This window comes from Marmota marmota, unplaced genomic scaffold (genome assembly GCF_001458135.2).
Source record: "Marmota marmota marmota unplaced genomic scaffold, marMar, whole genome shotgun sequence".
Lineage (NCBI taxonomy): Eukaryota > Metazoa > Chordata > Mammalia > Rodentia > Sciuridae > Marmota > Marmota marmota.
In genome coordinates, this window is record NW_026000103.1 from 625,606 (window position 1) to 640,911 (window position 15,306).

At 35.8% G+C, this 15,306-nt stretch overlaps 1 protein-coding gene across 1 annotated transcript in view; it reads right to left on the reverse strand.

The window, feature by feature from the left end:
- Focad (focadhesin) overlaps positions 1–15,306 on the reverse strand; it is a 260,449-nt gene that overhangs the window by 205,351 nt on the left and 39,792 nt on the right. Inside the window, exons 6-8 of the mRNA XM_048783888.1 lie at positions 11,780–11,984; positions 8,416–8,622; positions 54–141 (exon numbers count right to left, since the gene is read on the reverse strand). Of these exons, the coding sequence (XP_048639845.1) occupies positions 54–141; positions 8,416–8,622; positions 11,780–11,984 (500 nt within the window). The remainder of the gene's footprint in view (positions 1–53; positions 142–8,415; positions 8,623–11,779; positions 11,985–15,306) is intronic.

Consider the following 15,306-nt stretch of genomic DNA (forward strand, 5'->3'; position numbering starts at 1 on the left):
TTCAATCAACTCCTACCAACACTCGTGGTATATTTACATTTTATTCTATTTACCTAGACTTAAGATTGGTTTCTGCTGACTTTCTGGAGTCTGTAGAAGTAGTAAAGCTATTCCAATTATGACCAATTCAACAGGAAAATCCTAAAAAAAAATAAAATAAATAAGATAATGAAAGAGTTAAAGTAATTTCCAGAACTATGGCTTCATGACATTTAACCAAAAACAGTATATTTAACATGAATAACTGCAGATTTATTATATAACATTTCTTATGCAAGTCTATGCTGATAAAGAATGGTGAATGCCACACAGTCAAAAATAAATTCAAAATGTTATATCGTTATGGCCAAAGGGCAATAGGCCTAAACCAAAATAATTCAGAGGGAAAGCTCTTTAACACAATAAGTGTTAACAAAACAAAACTGACAAGTCTTCAACACACTCAATCTTTGGAAACCATTAAAAATTAGTAGAAATACTGAATTTAGAAACATTGCACATCTGAAAAATAATTCAATTTTTCTACTTATCCAATTCACATAATTCAACCATATAACTTCCACAATGAATTACATTAAACAAATTTTAATAAATCATGCTATTATAATAAAAGAGATATTAGTGCCAAGGAGGCAGAGATTATTTTTTAATTATAGTAATTTATTAAGCATATTTAAATGTAGCAAAGCAATAACTATAGAAGCAAAAATCATTAAGTTCACCAAGAATATAAATAAAAAAGATATGCATATTAAGTTCTATTAAAATGCAAGTGACATTATTTGAGGCTTCTAAATAAAGAAAACAATATATAATAGAACTAAAGAAGAAAGACCCAGCTAAAATTACTTCATTTTGGAAATTTTACGGATGCACCCGAGGAGCCAAAGTACCTACGAATCATGAAGACAGGCAAAAAGTAAAATAAAAATAAGTAAGGAAGGACCACACATTTTAAAAAACTTGATAGAATACAATTTAGTCTGACACACTCAAAAGGTATAGTCTTGGAGATGCTATCAATTCTGAAACAAATTAACAAATGTCCTAAATCTCAGTTTTATTATTTGAAAAGTGAAATTAATCAAAATGGAAGACCTTTTAACATGTTGGTTTATGGAGTCTGGGGAAAAAAAAAAAATCAAACAGCAAAAACAAGGAAATTAATTTTAAGTTTTTGTAAATGGAATATATTCTAATTTGTTTTTTGTTTCTTTGATTTTTGGTATTAGGGATTGAACTCAGGGGCACTTAACCACTGAGCCACATCCCTAGCCTCTTTGGCTTTGAACTTGACGATCCTCCTGCTTCAGCTTCCCAAACCACTGGGATTATAAGTATGTGCCACAGCACCAGGCATATTTTAATTTGTATATTTAGAACTTTATAGGTCCAGTTTTCAAATACAGTTGAGAACAATGGAACAATGGGACAAAACATCTATTTTAAAAAATGCATTTTAAGACAATACATCAAAAAGTATATATCATCTGTCATATTTTTTTCAATTTCAATATCTGCATATCCATATAAAACAAAAGCCAGCAAGATTACTTAAATTCCAAAATGACTAGCTTTCAAGAAGATCAGAGAGAAACAAAAGCATATCTGTTTACTAATGCTATCACTGAAAACCCTTTCTCATATCAGCTGTCACTGCAAGGGCCACGAAGTAGCATTTTAGGGTTCTGAAACAAAATTGAAACATTTTAGTGGGTAGAACTTAAAGGCATGCAGTCATAAATGGCAATGACCTTCTCCAGGAAGGGTGACAATGATCTCTGCAGAAAGAGAAAGAAAAAGAGCTGGAGACTTAAGACATCAAAAAGAAGGAATAGTTAATGGTTGAGAACTAGACTAGATAAATCTTAAATTGCTTACAATTCTGAGAGGTTAAAAGGTTTTTGTTTGATGGATTTATCATGACCACAGAAGTATGGTAGCACTTAATGAGATCATTTTATAAACCCTGTTCCATTTCTAGGCCTCCAGGTACTACTATAGTAACTGGCTCTGCACAGGTGCAACCTGAGGCTACTCCCTGATGTGCACAGCACACCTCTTTGCTTTCTGCTCCAGAACAGCAGGTTCAAGTCCCATAGAGCAAGGCTTGACAAATTGGCAATAGGATCCCATGGATAAATGCTTCTTCCCTTATTCTGGATATGTCTAGAGGATTCTAAGACATTTCTCACAGGGCTTCTTAGAATATTCTGTGGAATAGAGTGACTAGTTGCTTGTAGCAATGTCCTATTTGGCATTTCTCATTTGGCCTTGACCTTCCATCATTCACTCATCTTGTCTCTTTCCCACCTGCTTCCTGGGATCACATTTGCAAATGAACTCCAGCCACATAAGCCTTTGTGATCACCCAGGCTCTGCTTTTGCCTTTAGAGGAACTGAGGTTACCACAGAACCCACACAGAGATAGGAAATACAAAAGAGGAGCAAAGGCCTCCATACCTAGCCACAGATGTCAGAGGATTCTTAATGTCAGAAAACACCTGGAGTCCAAACTTTCTGTCCTCAATTCAAGTAAAAGATATCACTGAACTCCTTTTCTGAACTAGGCACTAGGTACATATGCTGGCTGCCGGAACACTACTGTAAACAAAACAGTCTCCTTTCTCTTGACATGTGTAGTCTGGTCATGGAAAACTATTTAAAAAGAAAGTGAAAACCTGATGTAAGAAAATCTACATCCTGTGACAGACACAATGAGGAAGGCAGCACAGCCCCAGCAATCCCAGGGCCACAGCTTTGCTACCCACCCTGTGCTCTGGTGGAGCTGACTGAGCCAAGCCAGACTGAACAGATCATTTTTCCTAGGAAAATGATCCTTAAACTGAGACACATAATAAAGAAAGGTGGTTGGGACTGTGTAACCTGATGGTGGTGTCTTAGAAACCCCTTATTCCTAGACTTTCTGAAACCAGAATGTTTATTTCACCAGTCCTTCACTTTGAAAACTATCCATTTCATCGCAATCAGTATCATGTTTGCTTAATTTTGTTGATCTGAGTACATTTATTTTGTTTGAAATGTAAAGAACCATATGATATCATTCAAATTGATCAACTACTAGCTCAACTAAGCCCAAATCTGCCAATACTAATACAATCTAAGAAATAAATTAATTTAGTATACAATGATATGTCTCTAACTTAATAGTAGCAAGAACAAAGGAAAAAAATCTAAAGTAATATTGAAACTGAATATTCACCGATACCCAAAGGAACAGGAATATACATATAATCTCAAAATACATAGTAAGCGCTTAATTCTACTTCATTTTACTTCAAGTTAGTATGCATTTAGGCCTTAAAGGATATGATGTTTTCATTAATTTTCCTTTATTTTTTGACCTCAGAAACATTGACGTAAGGGTGAGTAGCAAGAAGCTTTCAAAACAAAATATTTCAACAGTTTTACTCATTGTTACTCCCTTCTAAAATTGTTAAAATGTTGAGCAAAACGCAGAGAACATAAATATGACCTTCTCTCACTGACATTCTCTCCTTTTATTGCTATAAATGAAATTAATATTCTATAATTCTAGGTAACAAAAAAAATTTTTAATTGAACTCAAGAGCCAACTTGAAGAGATTCCTGTTGGCCAAAAATAGGACAATTTCAACTTCACAAGGGACAATATCCTCTGTAGATTGAAACACAATAAATATGTTGAAATTTCTAAGTTCATAATGATATGTCTAGAAATCGGTAAATAAAGGGAAAGGGGAAGAGTCATGTATTTATCCTGCATTTCCTATACAAACTCTACCACTAGATAATCAAACAGTAGTTGAGGGAGTTTCCTTTTAAAGAAGCATTCCAGCTAATAAGAAAGAAAATTATCATTTCTGCAATTCCCAATGAATTAATGGAACTAAGCAGTGATTATCTATAGCTACTAACATTATAAAAAGAAAAGCAACACACATTATGCATCCCTTGATGAAAGGACACACCACCCCATAGTCTTGGATGCAAAATAAAATAAGTCATTCTGAATCTGATTAAGCCTCTAGAGCTACTTTTTTTCTTCTTCTTCTAAATTAGAGCTTTAGTTATACATAGTAGTTAGGTCACATCCTGACAAACCCATACATGCATGGAATTCAATTTCAGTTCATGAGCCCCCAATTTTTCCTCCCATTATCCTTCACCCTCTTCCTCCTTCTCCTTCTTCTACTCTACTAGACTTCCTTTTGCTCATTAATTTATATGTAATTGGTTCTTTTTACTTATGCATAAAGGTGAAATTCTCTGTGCTATATTTATATATGCATTCAACATGATTTTTTAACAATTCATTCTGTATTGCCTCCATTCTGCCTCTCAATCTTCTTCATTACTGGTCCTCCTTTATCTTTATGATAGCCTATCCTTTCCTCCCCCTTCTCTTTATTTTACTCTAGCTTCCACATATAAAACATTCAGGGCTGGGGTTGTGGCTCAAAGGTAGAGCACTTGCCTGGTGTGGGTAAGGCACTGTGTTTGATCCTCAGCACAACATAAAGATAAAATAAAGGTATTGTGTCCACCTACAACTAAAAAAAATTTTTTTAATTTTTTTTGATAAAACATAATTTAAAAACAAAGAATATATTCAACTTTTTGAGTTTGGCTTATTTCACTTATTATGATATTCTCCATTTCCATCCATTGACCAACAAATGCCATAATTTCATTCTTCTTTATGGCTGAGTAGAACTCCATTTTGTGTGTGTGTGTGTGTGTGTGTGTGTGTGTGTGTGTATATATATATATCAAATTTCTTAATCTATCCATCCAAAGACAGACATCTGGGTTGATTCTGTAATTTAGCTATTGTGAATTGTGCTGTTATAAACATGGATGTGACTGTGTTGCCACAGTATGTCGATTTTAGATCTTTGGGGAAAAAGGAGTGGGAAGCTGTGTCATATGGGTTCCATCTCTAGTTTTTTGAGGAATCTCCATACTGCTTTCCAGAGTGGTTATAGTAGTCTACAGTCCCACCAACAATGTACAAGTGTACCTTTTTCCCCCACAAATATAGCTAACTATCTCTGAACAGAGAAACATGTTGAAGTGCCTTATGAAGATATAATCAGCAAAATCTAGAATGTAGAAAACTCTGCAGCTCATACAAGCCAGGTTTTCCATACATAAAGCACAAGGAGAAAAACAAGTGAGGAAGGAATAAAAGGGGACTGCCTTTAATTTAAAAGCCATCTAAAGGACAGATTTTACAAACACATACACCCACTCACCCCAAAACTATATTACAGTGTTTAGAGATATGTACTTAGATAAGACTAACAACACGCAAGGAAAAGAATAACTGTAGATAAGTCATGACTGTCAGAGGAAGCAGGAATTTGTGCTTAGGAATAGGCTTCTGGAGAACTTGGGGGTGGCCAGCAGGTTCTATTTCTTGATCTCTTTGGTGGCTACAAGGGTGTTTGCTTTGTATGTGAAAATATAAAAATTACCTAATGGTGGTAGTTTAAAATGCAGATGGTTGGGCCTTGCTTGCTCAGACCTACTTCTGATAAACTGGACACTAGTTGGAACCGTCTGAAGTATGAATTTCATGAGTCTTATCTGTTTTTAACTATTCACTAGAACAGTTTATCATAGGTAGCTGCTTAATAAATACAAGCTAAGGAGAGATATATGATAAAACAATGATGTTAAAAGGAACTAAACTCTGAAATTATAAATGATAATTATAACTACTACTCACAAGAATCTAGTACAAGTACACAGGGATAACATGAGGTTGACCTAAGAATACTAAATCCATAGGAATGGTAATTCATCCATAAAATAATTGTCCATAAAATAGATGAACTCTAGATAGGGCAGAGGGGTTGGAGGGGAAGGGAGAGGGCATGGGGGCTAGAAATGATAGTGAAATGGGATGATCATTATTATCCAAAGTACATGTATGAAGACACGAATGGTGTAACTTTGTATACAACCAGAGATAAGAAAAATTGTGCTCTCTATGTGTAATAAGAATTATAATGCATTCTGCTGTTATATATAAAGAAAAAATAAATTTGATATTTTTAAATTGTTTATTCATGTTTCTCATGTTATTATATAATTATACCTACTATAAGCAATATATTATATATTATAAATAGATGTATTTATACATCTTAATAGATTTAATAGATTTAGATTAGGGATCCACCATTATGAATTCATTAAATCATAACTGCCTCCTTACTACAAATAATAGCTGTTTTAGGGGTTGAGGTCTCAACAAAATTTTGAGGGGATATAATTCAGCCCACAGCAAGGATGATATATAATAAATGGCAAAATAAATGACACAATTATATAATAAATGGCAAAATAATCATATCTATATAAATATTTTTTTAGTTGTAGTTGGACACAACACCTTTATTTATTTATTTTTATGTGGTGCTGAGGATTGAACCCAGGGCCTCACAAGCACTAGGTGAGCACTCTACCACTGAGCCAAAACCCCAGCCCCAAATATATAGCATTTTATATAATATATATAATAATTACACAAAATATATTATCTAGCATCTCAGTATATATGAAACCATTCTAATCATAAGATTGACAGATGACTTACTTGAGCTTTCCTTGACTCCTATTTTGCACCAAAAATCAACATTCACTATTTCCTCACCTGCCATGCATTCCCCTATTCCAATTATTCCCACCACCATCACTCAGCTGAAACCACTTTGCTAATGTGAACAATGGATACAAAAGGTATACAAGTTTCTGTTGTTTAAGTCACCCAGTCTGTCGTATTTTTATTTGCTGCATTCTCAGAATACTTTATGTCCCTTGGATATTATCACCTCTTCATTACACATAATGCTGTTGACCATTCTCCCCTGACAGAGATATTCCTTCCTTTGATTTTCATGACATCTGTTTCTTCTGCTTATCTTATAATTCTTCTAGTCCTACTTTCTCTGACTCCCCTTAATCAGGACACTTCAAATATCAACAACCCTGGAGTTCCATCCCAAGCCCTCCCCACAGTAGATGTCTACAAATCTATACCTTTAGCCTAGGCCTCTATTCTGGATTTCAAACAATATATCAACAATCCATGATCCATGCACACTTCAAACCAAGCATGTCTAAAACCAAATTAATTATCTTCCCTCCAACATTTGCTTCCATTTCTCAAAGTGAATGGCTTCATCCAGAAGCCCAAAATAGAAGGCTGCCACTCTATCAAAGGCCTTCTTTCTAACCATCTAATCAACCACAAAGCCTTACCATATCCTCTTCACGGTTCTCTTTCCCTGTTCCATACCCTAATTTGATCTTTGCTATGGGCTGAATTACATCCCCTCAAAAATCGATGTTGAGACCCCAGCCCCTAAAGTAAATATTATCTGGAGTAAGGAGGCAGATATGATTTAATGAGTTGATAATGATGGATCCCTAATCCAATAGGACTAGGGTCTCCATAAGAAGAGAAACCAAAGAGCTCATAACCCATCTCAACATGTGAGGACCCTGAGAATAGACAGCCATCTGCAAATGAGGAAGAGAGCACTCTCAAGGGACTTAATTGGCCACCACCCTGATTGTAGGCTTCCTAGCCCCCAGAACTGTGAGAAATAAGTTTCTGTTGTTTAAGTCACCCAGTCTGTCGTATTTTGTCCTAAGACAGCTGCCTTACTTCCTGCCCTGTTAGTATTCTCTATCTAAAATGCTCCCAACTGTCCCACTAGAATGATCTTCCACATACAAAAAAATGAAGGTGCCTCTCTGATGAAAGGTCCTCAGTAGCATGCCATTACCTGAAAGATAAAACGAAAACTCATCTGTGTGTCATAGGAGAGGGCCCAACTTTATCTTCCTCACCTTAATCCTTCAATAATCCTCAAATCAATGCGCTTGTTTGCTGAAGAGGTCACGCCTGCATGCTCTCTCAGGCCTCTGTGTTTAAGCACATGCTGATTTCCCAGCTGGAATGCCCTTCCCAACCTCTGGATTGTACTTAACTCCTCTTCAGTCTTCAAATCTCAGTCCATGCCTTACTTCCCTTAAACTGTGCTCCCAGTGCACTATAAATATACTCCCCTAAAAACATTTATCCTATGGTACTAAAATAGTTATTTACATGCTTGTAAGTCCCTTGAGGTCACAAAAATGTATTTTTTTAACTATGTATTTCATAGGGTTTGTCCAATAGTCATTTTCAATATATGAATAAATAAATAAATATCACAGTAGCAGATCCTTCACTAATGCTCCAAAGAGAATTTAATGATTCATTTTATAAAAAATAGTAGTACATTAGTATGATCTAATTACATTAGATCAAATCACCTCTACTATGCAATAAACTAAATGAGCATCATAACCCAGTTAAGTGATAACTGACACATTATATTTTCTTGCTATTCTTACCTCCTTCAGAAGTTCAACACTGTGGTCTAAAAGCTGAATTAAAGATGAGCATTCCCCGGTTATCTTTAAGCTGACTTCACAGATACACAGCAACTGCAGTGTCAACTGGCTCAGCTGAATTTTCCAGAAAACAGGATGACGCAAAAGACTTAAATATAATTCCTCAATAAACAGCATCACTTCTGTTGTCTGTATCAGATCTTTTATCTGCTTATGAAAGATATTACATATAACACATATATCATTAAAATAATAAACACATCACAGGATGATGTTAAAGCTATGCAAGAAATTTTTAACAAAATAGTTTTCTCTAAACCTATGAAGACATAAAGGAGATGAAGTAAGTGAAATAACTCAATCAGTGTTAAAACACACAACACTGTCCCCCCTCCTTTTGCCACTAACTAAAATACAATTTGCTACTGTTTTTGTTATTGCTGCCTGGCACGAATTCTTTTCATTTATTTTTCTAGCTTCTCTGAGTGCAGATGTCTTAAGACAAATTACATGAGTGCCAAGCGAAGTGGTGAAAAAATGTTGAGGGAAATTAAAAGCTGGTTTTGAATTCTCTTAAGTAAAGTCTCCTTCTTACAGTTCCAACACAGAGACCTGGGGGTAAGGATGAGCATTTCATTCTAATGCACTAGTAAGCCCTACATCTGCAAGATATTAGCTCAAACAACCATAGCCAAGAGCATCTTGTCCATATTGGGAAGTTGTAATAAAAGACCATATTTAAATGATAGGATGTCTTCTCAACAGGCTAATGTATTAGATAAGAAAGACTTGGGTACTCTTGAAAATACCAATTCAATTCAAACCCAGATGCTCTGAACAAAATTTTGGAGTTGGTATTAAAGATGTGTCCTGCTCACAGACACACTGGCATTTCCCAGAGATTACAAATGATGAACCATCTGCTTCAATCAGGATCCTTGTGTCTGTTAACTTCATCAAGAGGAAAGCCTACAGTGGACCAGCTATACCTTTGACTAGCGGTTACCACCAATACAACCCCAAATTGCTGTAAGTTAGACACACACATAAAAATTAGTGCCTAGCAAAAATGAAAAATAGATAGTAAAAGATCAAAAGAAAAAATGGCAGAAAATATTGTTATTAAATAAATAAATTATATATATGAGAGAGAGAGAGAGAGACACCAGTAGATAATTTTGAGCATCTTTCTTTATTTTCAGGGACTTTATTTTTTGCAGAGTAGAAAAGTTCAAGGATCACTAAGGAAAGAGATGGATTTAATAGAAAGCCTAATGTTTATTTGATAGTACATTTTCTTGAGTGCCTTTTTTTGTGCACATTTGGAACGTCCCATAATTCAAAAAAATATTCAGAAGAAAACCTCAGCAAATTAGCATTAAAGGCCCTCCCAGTCTTGAGCATTATCAAAATTCTTAAAGATAGAACATTACATCAAAATTGTGTAGAAATAGATCATAGATAATATGTGATGACAAGAGTCACAATAAAAATTAAAAGGACAATTCCACAAATATAAAACAGAAGAGTAATTGTTATGAGAAGAAAAATAAATAGGAGGTTCACTGACCACATTCTCAAAGGATGGCATGGCTATTTGTTAAAAGTTAATTTAAATGTGACTCTACCCCACTGCATATGGGTTGGATCGTACCTATAGCACAGTATTCTGCTCTGAGCATATTTCACAGTGGCACATTCTGAGCACCAATAAACTAGAGAATTAATGGCAAAGGAGAATGAAAAGTCTGGAAACCATTTCATATGACAAAGTGAAGTAATGAAGACAAGAGAGAAGGGAGGAAGGGGAAAAAAGGAAGAGAAGAAAACAAGATAGGATGCAGATGGTCTTTTTAAAAGCTTATTTTGTCTATTATCGGGAACAACAGAGACTAATGGTTAAGTTTTTGTTTTTGTTTTTTAATAAAGGTCAAAGAAGAACTTGCTTAAAAGGGTGGGGGGTGCCTTACAAAATAGCATGTTTGTCACTATAATATCCAATCAGTCATGAGATAGTCATCTTTTAAGAAAAATCAGAAATAACTGTAATGAGTGAGGAACTGAATTTTGCTAGGTATAAAAAAAATGAGAGAAAGAAGGGGCCTTATAATAAAGCTATTTGTTCAGTGATGAAAATTATGTCACTAGTTCCAAATGATGCTTCCTTTCTCCTTACATGTATCTCAATCACACTAGCAAGCCAAATATTCCCAGAAATATTTGAAATAGCTCATTTCTACCAGTATTTAAGCTTTTCATGAAGATGAAGATGAACATTTACCAAAAAGCACAGAACAAGATAATGTAGGCATGGTGGGAGGAGGGGATGTACCCTAGTTCAGGACATTCTGCCTATACAATGCTTTATTGCCTGCACACAAAAAAAAAAAAAAGGCTTTACAAAAAGCCACAGGAGAATTCATTTTAATTAACTTTTCTCTGCCTTGATTACAAGAAAAGCCTATTTATGAGTCACAAAGGAAAGATGCAGTCTAGTCACTCCTTGCTAACACAAATTTAAATCAGGTCATCTGTGACCTCAAGTGATCATTTTGAAATACATTCACAGATTCCCTCCATCGGAGCAGCATGGTGCTCCGATTCCAGGCAAAGGGCTAACCTCGATTACGGGATGGGGCAGCCTGATAAATGAATTCCTACACTAAATCACAATACACTGGCAACTATAATTATTTAAAATCTGCTCTTATAGTAACGGCTCAAATTTCTCTCTCCCATGAACTCCCTCAACATTTTATCCACACCCTATGAACACCTTTCAATCATCTACTTTCGATTATAAGAATTTGTATACTTATCTTAATTCATTCATTCATTCATTCATTATACAGTGGATTTTTCAAGAGCAGCATCCATCAGGGCCACCACATATGCCATAAGAGGAAAGGTGGACACTGGAATCTAGCACTCAGTTGGCCAAGATTTGCATCCTCAGAGTTGTATCCGTCCCGAAGACTCAACTTTTCTATAAACTTGCACAAAGGTTTTTGTTTTTGTTTTTTAATTTTCTTGTACCTCTCCTAGTGTCTAGCACAAGAGAAACTCAACTCAAAATCTTTTTCTGGATAAGTCTTTCTTAAATAAAGTTTCCATTCCTACTAATACCAAGAGAGACTGTGCCGATTTATATTTCCATGAATTTAGTGAACATAGCATATGTTAACATTAAATGTAGATATGGTTCCTCCATCTTCTGCAAAAGAGTGCAAGCATTTCTAGAACCAGGATTGTCTCCAAGTTCACCAAATCACATAGGATCTACAACTACTTTACACATTGATAATACTAGTCAACACTTGCTCGTACTGATACCACATTAGGGAAAGAAGAAGGAAGACCTTACCTGCAAACATGGAATCATGTCACAACACAGCTGAAGTATCTGTTGTTCCAATATTGATGGCTGTGCCTCATCACACAGAACCCGGGGTTGAAGTAAGACTTTTAGCAGGGCTAGTCGGAGTTTAGCATATTCTTGTGACTGGGATGGTTCACAATATAGATACCTCAGAAATGGTGCCATTATTTGGACACATGAAACTTGTGACCTGCAAATTATGTAATGCAGAAGCCATGTGAGTCAAATACACTATAAGAATACTGGCATATATCAATTTATAGTTCATGATATATCAAACTACCAAGCCAGTAAGTGTAATTTTTCTTCTTTCACTCCACTATGACTTAATTAGATCTATGCCAAACAGTTCTTTGCTCACTGAGTGAAATGACAAGACTGGAAGACCATGAGGCAGTTGCCCAGGAATAGGAATCTGTTTTGCACATTAGAATTGTATCTGTATCTTCAGGTCAATTTTTGTGAACAATAGAATCATCTGAGAAATTTTTAATATTATAAATGTGAGGATCTACTCTCCAGTATGACTATTATGGTTTAGATATGAGATGTTCCCCCAAAGCTGATGTGTTTAGACAATGCAAGAAAATAGGTGAAATGATTGGACTGTGACAGCCTTAACTTAGTCAATGCATTCATCTGCTTGAATGGATTAAGTGGGTAGTAACTGTAGGGAGGTGGGCATGGCTGGACAGGGTGGGTCACTCAGGGCATGCCTCTGGGGTGTATATTTCATCCCTAGTGAGTAGGGGACTGTCATGCATGCACACTCTCTCTCTTTCCTTCCTGATTGTCACATCCTGAGCTGCTTTTCTCTGCTATGATGTTCTGCCTCACCTTGGGCCCAGAGCAGTGGAGTTGGCCGTTTATGGACTCAAAGAATGAACCCCGAATAAACATTTTCTCCTCCCAAATTTTTCTTGTCAGATCTTTTGGTCACAATGGCAAAAAAAAAAAAAGAAAAAAGATGATAATAACAGGCATGTGGTGGGCTGGGGATGTGGCTCAAGCGGCAACGCGCTCGCCTGGCATGCACGGGGCGCTGGGTTCGATCCTCAGCACCACATAAAAATAAAATAAAGATGTTGTGTCCACCGAAAAACTAAAAAATAAATATTAAAAAATTCTCTCTAAAAAAAAAAAAAAAAAAAAAAAAGAGGCATGTGGTTTTGGGAAAACTCTGCAGGTGAGGATCTATATAAAATATATCCAGGGGCTGGGGATGTGGCTCAAGTGGTAGAGCGCTCGCCTGGCGTGCGTGCGGCCCAGGTTCGATCCTCAGCACCACATACAAACAAAGATGTTGTGTCCGCCTAAAACTAAAATAAATAAATAAATATTTAAAAAAAAAAAAAATATATATCCAAACAACCATCCTAAAATGATTTCGATGACAGCTAACATTTACAGTACTTATCTATCTACAAATTTGCTTTTTGTAGTTCCAGTTACCCTCAACCAGTCTGAAAATATTAAATGGAAAATTCTAGAAACAACTCATAAGTTGGAAACCACACAGTGCTCTGAGTAGCCTGACAATATTTCATACTATCCCACTCTGTTCCTCCCAGGACATGAATCATCCTTTATTCAGCATGTACATGTTGCATATGACATTCACCATTAGTCACTTAATAGTTATCTCAGCTATCAGGTCAACTGCTCGTATATCTCAATGCTTGTGTGCTGATGATCTTAATAATGGTAACAAAACATAAGAGTAGTGATGCTAGCAATTTAGATATGTAAACAAGTCATAAAGTGCTTCCTTTAACTGAACACTTAACTTAATAAAGGGGGGAAAATCATATGCTGCATTTGCTAAGATCCATAGTAAATTTATTATTGCTACTATTTTAATCTTTATTTTCTCTTTAACTGAAGAGTTTCTTGTTATGTTACCTAGGCTGAACTTGAACTCCTAAGCTCAAACAATCCTCCTGCCTCTGTCTCCTAAGGAGCAGGGGCTACAGAAACATGCCACCCTGATCAGCTAGGTTCTTGTTAAACCCATACTGCACACCTAATTTATAAATTAAATTTTAGCATAGGTACATATGTTGCTATGATGTGGTTTGTCCTCCAAGGACTCGTGTGTTGGAGGCTGGGTCCTCAGTTCAGTGGTATAGAGATGGTGGGACCTTTAAGAGGTGAAATCTAGTGAAATGCCCTTAGGCCACTGGAGATACTGCCTTCAGAAGAGAGGAAGGTAGTTCTCATGGAACCTCAGAGTTAGTTATCAACAAGTTATTATAAAAGCCTGAGCCTGTTGCCTGAATCCCTTTCTGGCTTCCTATGTAAAAATGTGCTTTTTCTCTCACCTGCTCCTGTCATCATGTCACTATCCTTCATGAAGCCTTTCACAGAGCCTAGCAGAAACCAATACCATGCTCTTGAACCTTCAGAATTGTGAGTTAATAAACCTCTTTACAGTTATCCAGCCTCAGGTATTTCAGTATTGTAATACAAAATGAATACAAAATGAATACCGGATAGGGGAAAACATAGTGTATATATAGGCTTCAGTACTAGGCACAGTTTCAGGTATCTACCAATAGTCTTCAAATACCATCCCCACTGAGGATAAGCAGGGGTTGGAAGTCTTGCTGTAATCATGATCATTTATGATGTGCAAATTATTGCACTTTAAGTCTTTATATTCATTTAATCTTTACCACAACCCTATAAAAACAAAAACATTACCCCCTCACACAGATACAGAAACTGAGAGGGAGAATGAAGTAATTGCCAAAATTCTCCCTTTAAACATTTCCCACTCAAAAAAGGGGGACTCTACATACCTTTTTACATATCTTTCCTATCTATGTAGATCTTATTGTATCCCAATAATTCCTAATTCATATGTGAGAATGACCTTCAAAAATAAAAATCTAATTATGTCATTAAATTAAAATAGTCTGCCCAATATTTAGCCCAATTCACAATCCCTCTATAATCTGACTGCTGCTTATCTTTCCACCTTCATTTCTTTGCTCCCTATTGAACTCATTATACAATATATATATTCAAATCTTCAATCAAGCTGTCTGGGCTTTTTTCTGCCTTCTTCTTCCCTCTCCCTATAATATTCTCACGTTCCTCCTATTCTTCCCCCAACACACACCCTGGCTAATTTCTATCACCCTTCAGTTCTGTTTTATAGTGACTTGCAGAGGCCCTTTTCTGACAGACGGTCTTGGTCAGGTCCCCATTATGATTTTTTTGTTGTTGTTTCTGGAGATTGAACCCAGGGCCTTGTGCATGCAAGGCAAGCACTCTACTGACAGAGCTCTCTATATATATCCCCAGCCCCAGGTCCCCATTATGTACTTCCATTGCACAATGACTTTATCATCTTTAGGTATTTAATATCTATATCCTGTAACAAACTGTTAGCCAAATAAGGGCATGGACCATGGATTCTTATTTACTGCTATATAACCAATAAATATATATATATATATATATATATATATATATATATATATATATATATATATATATATATATAT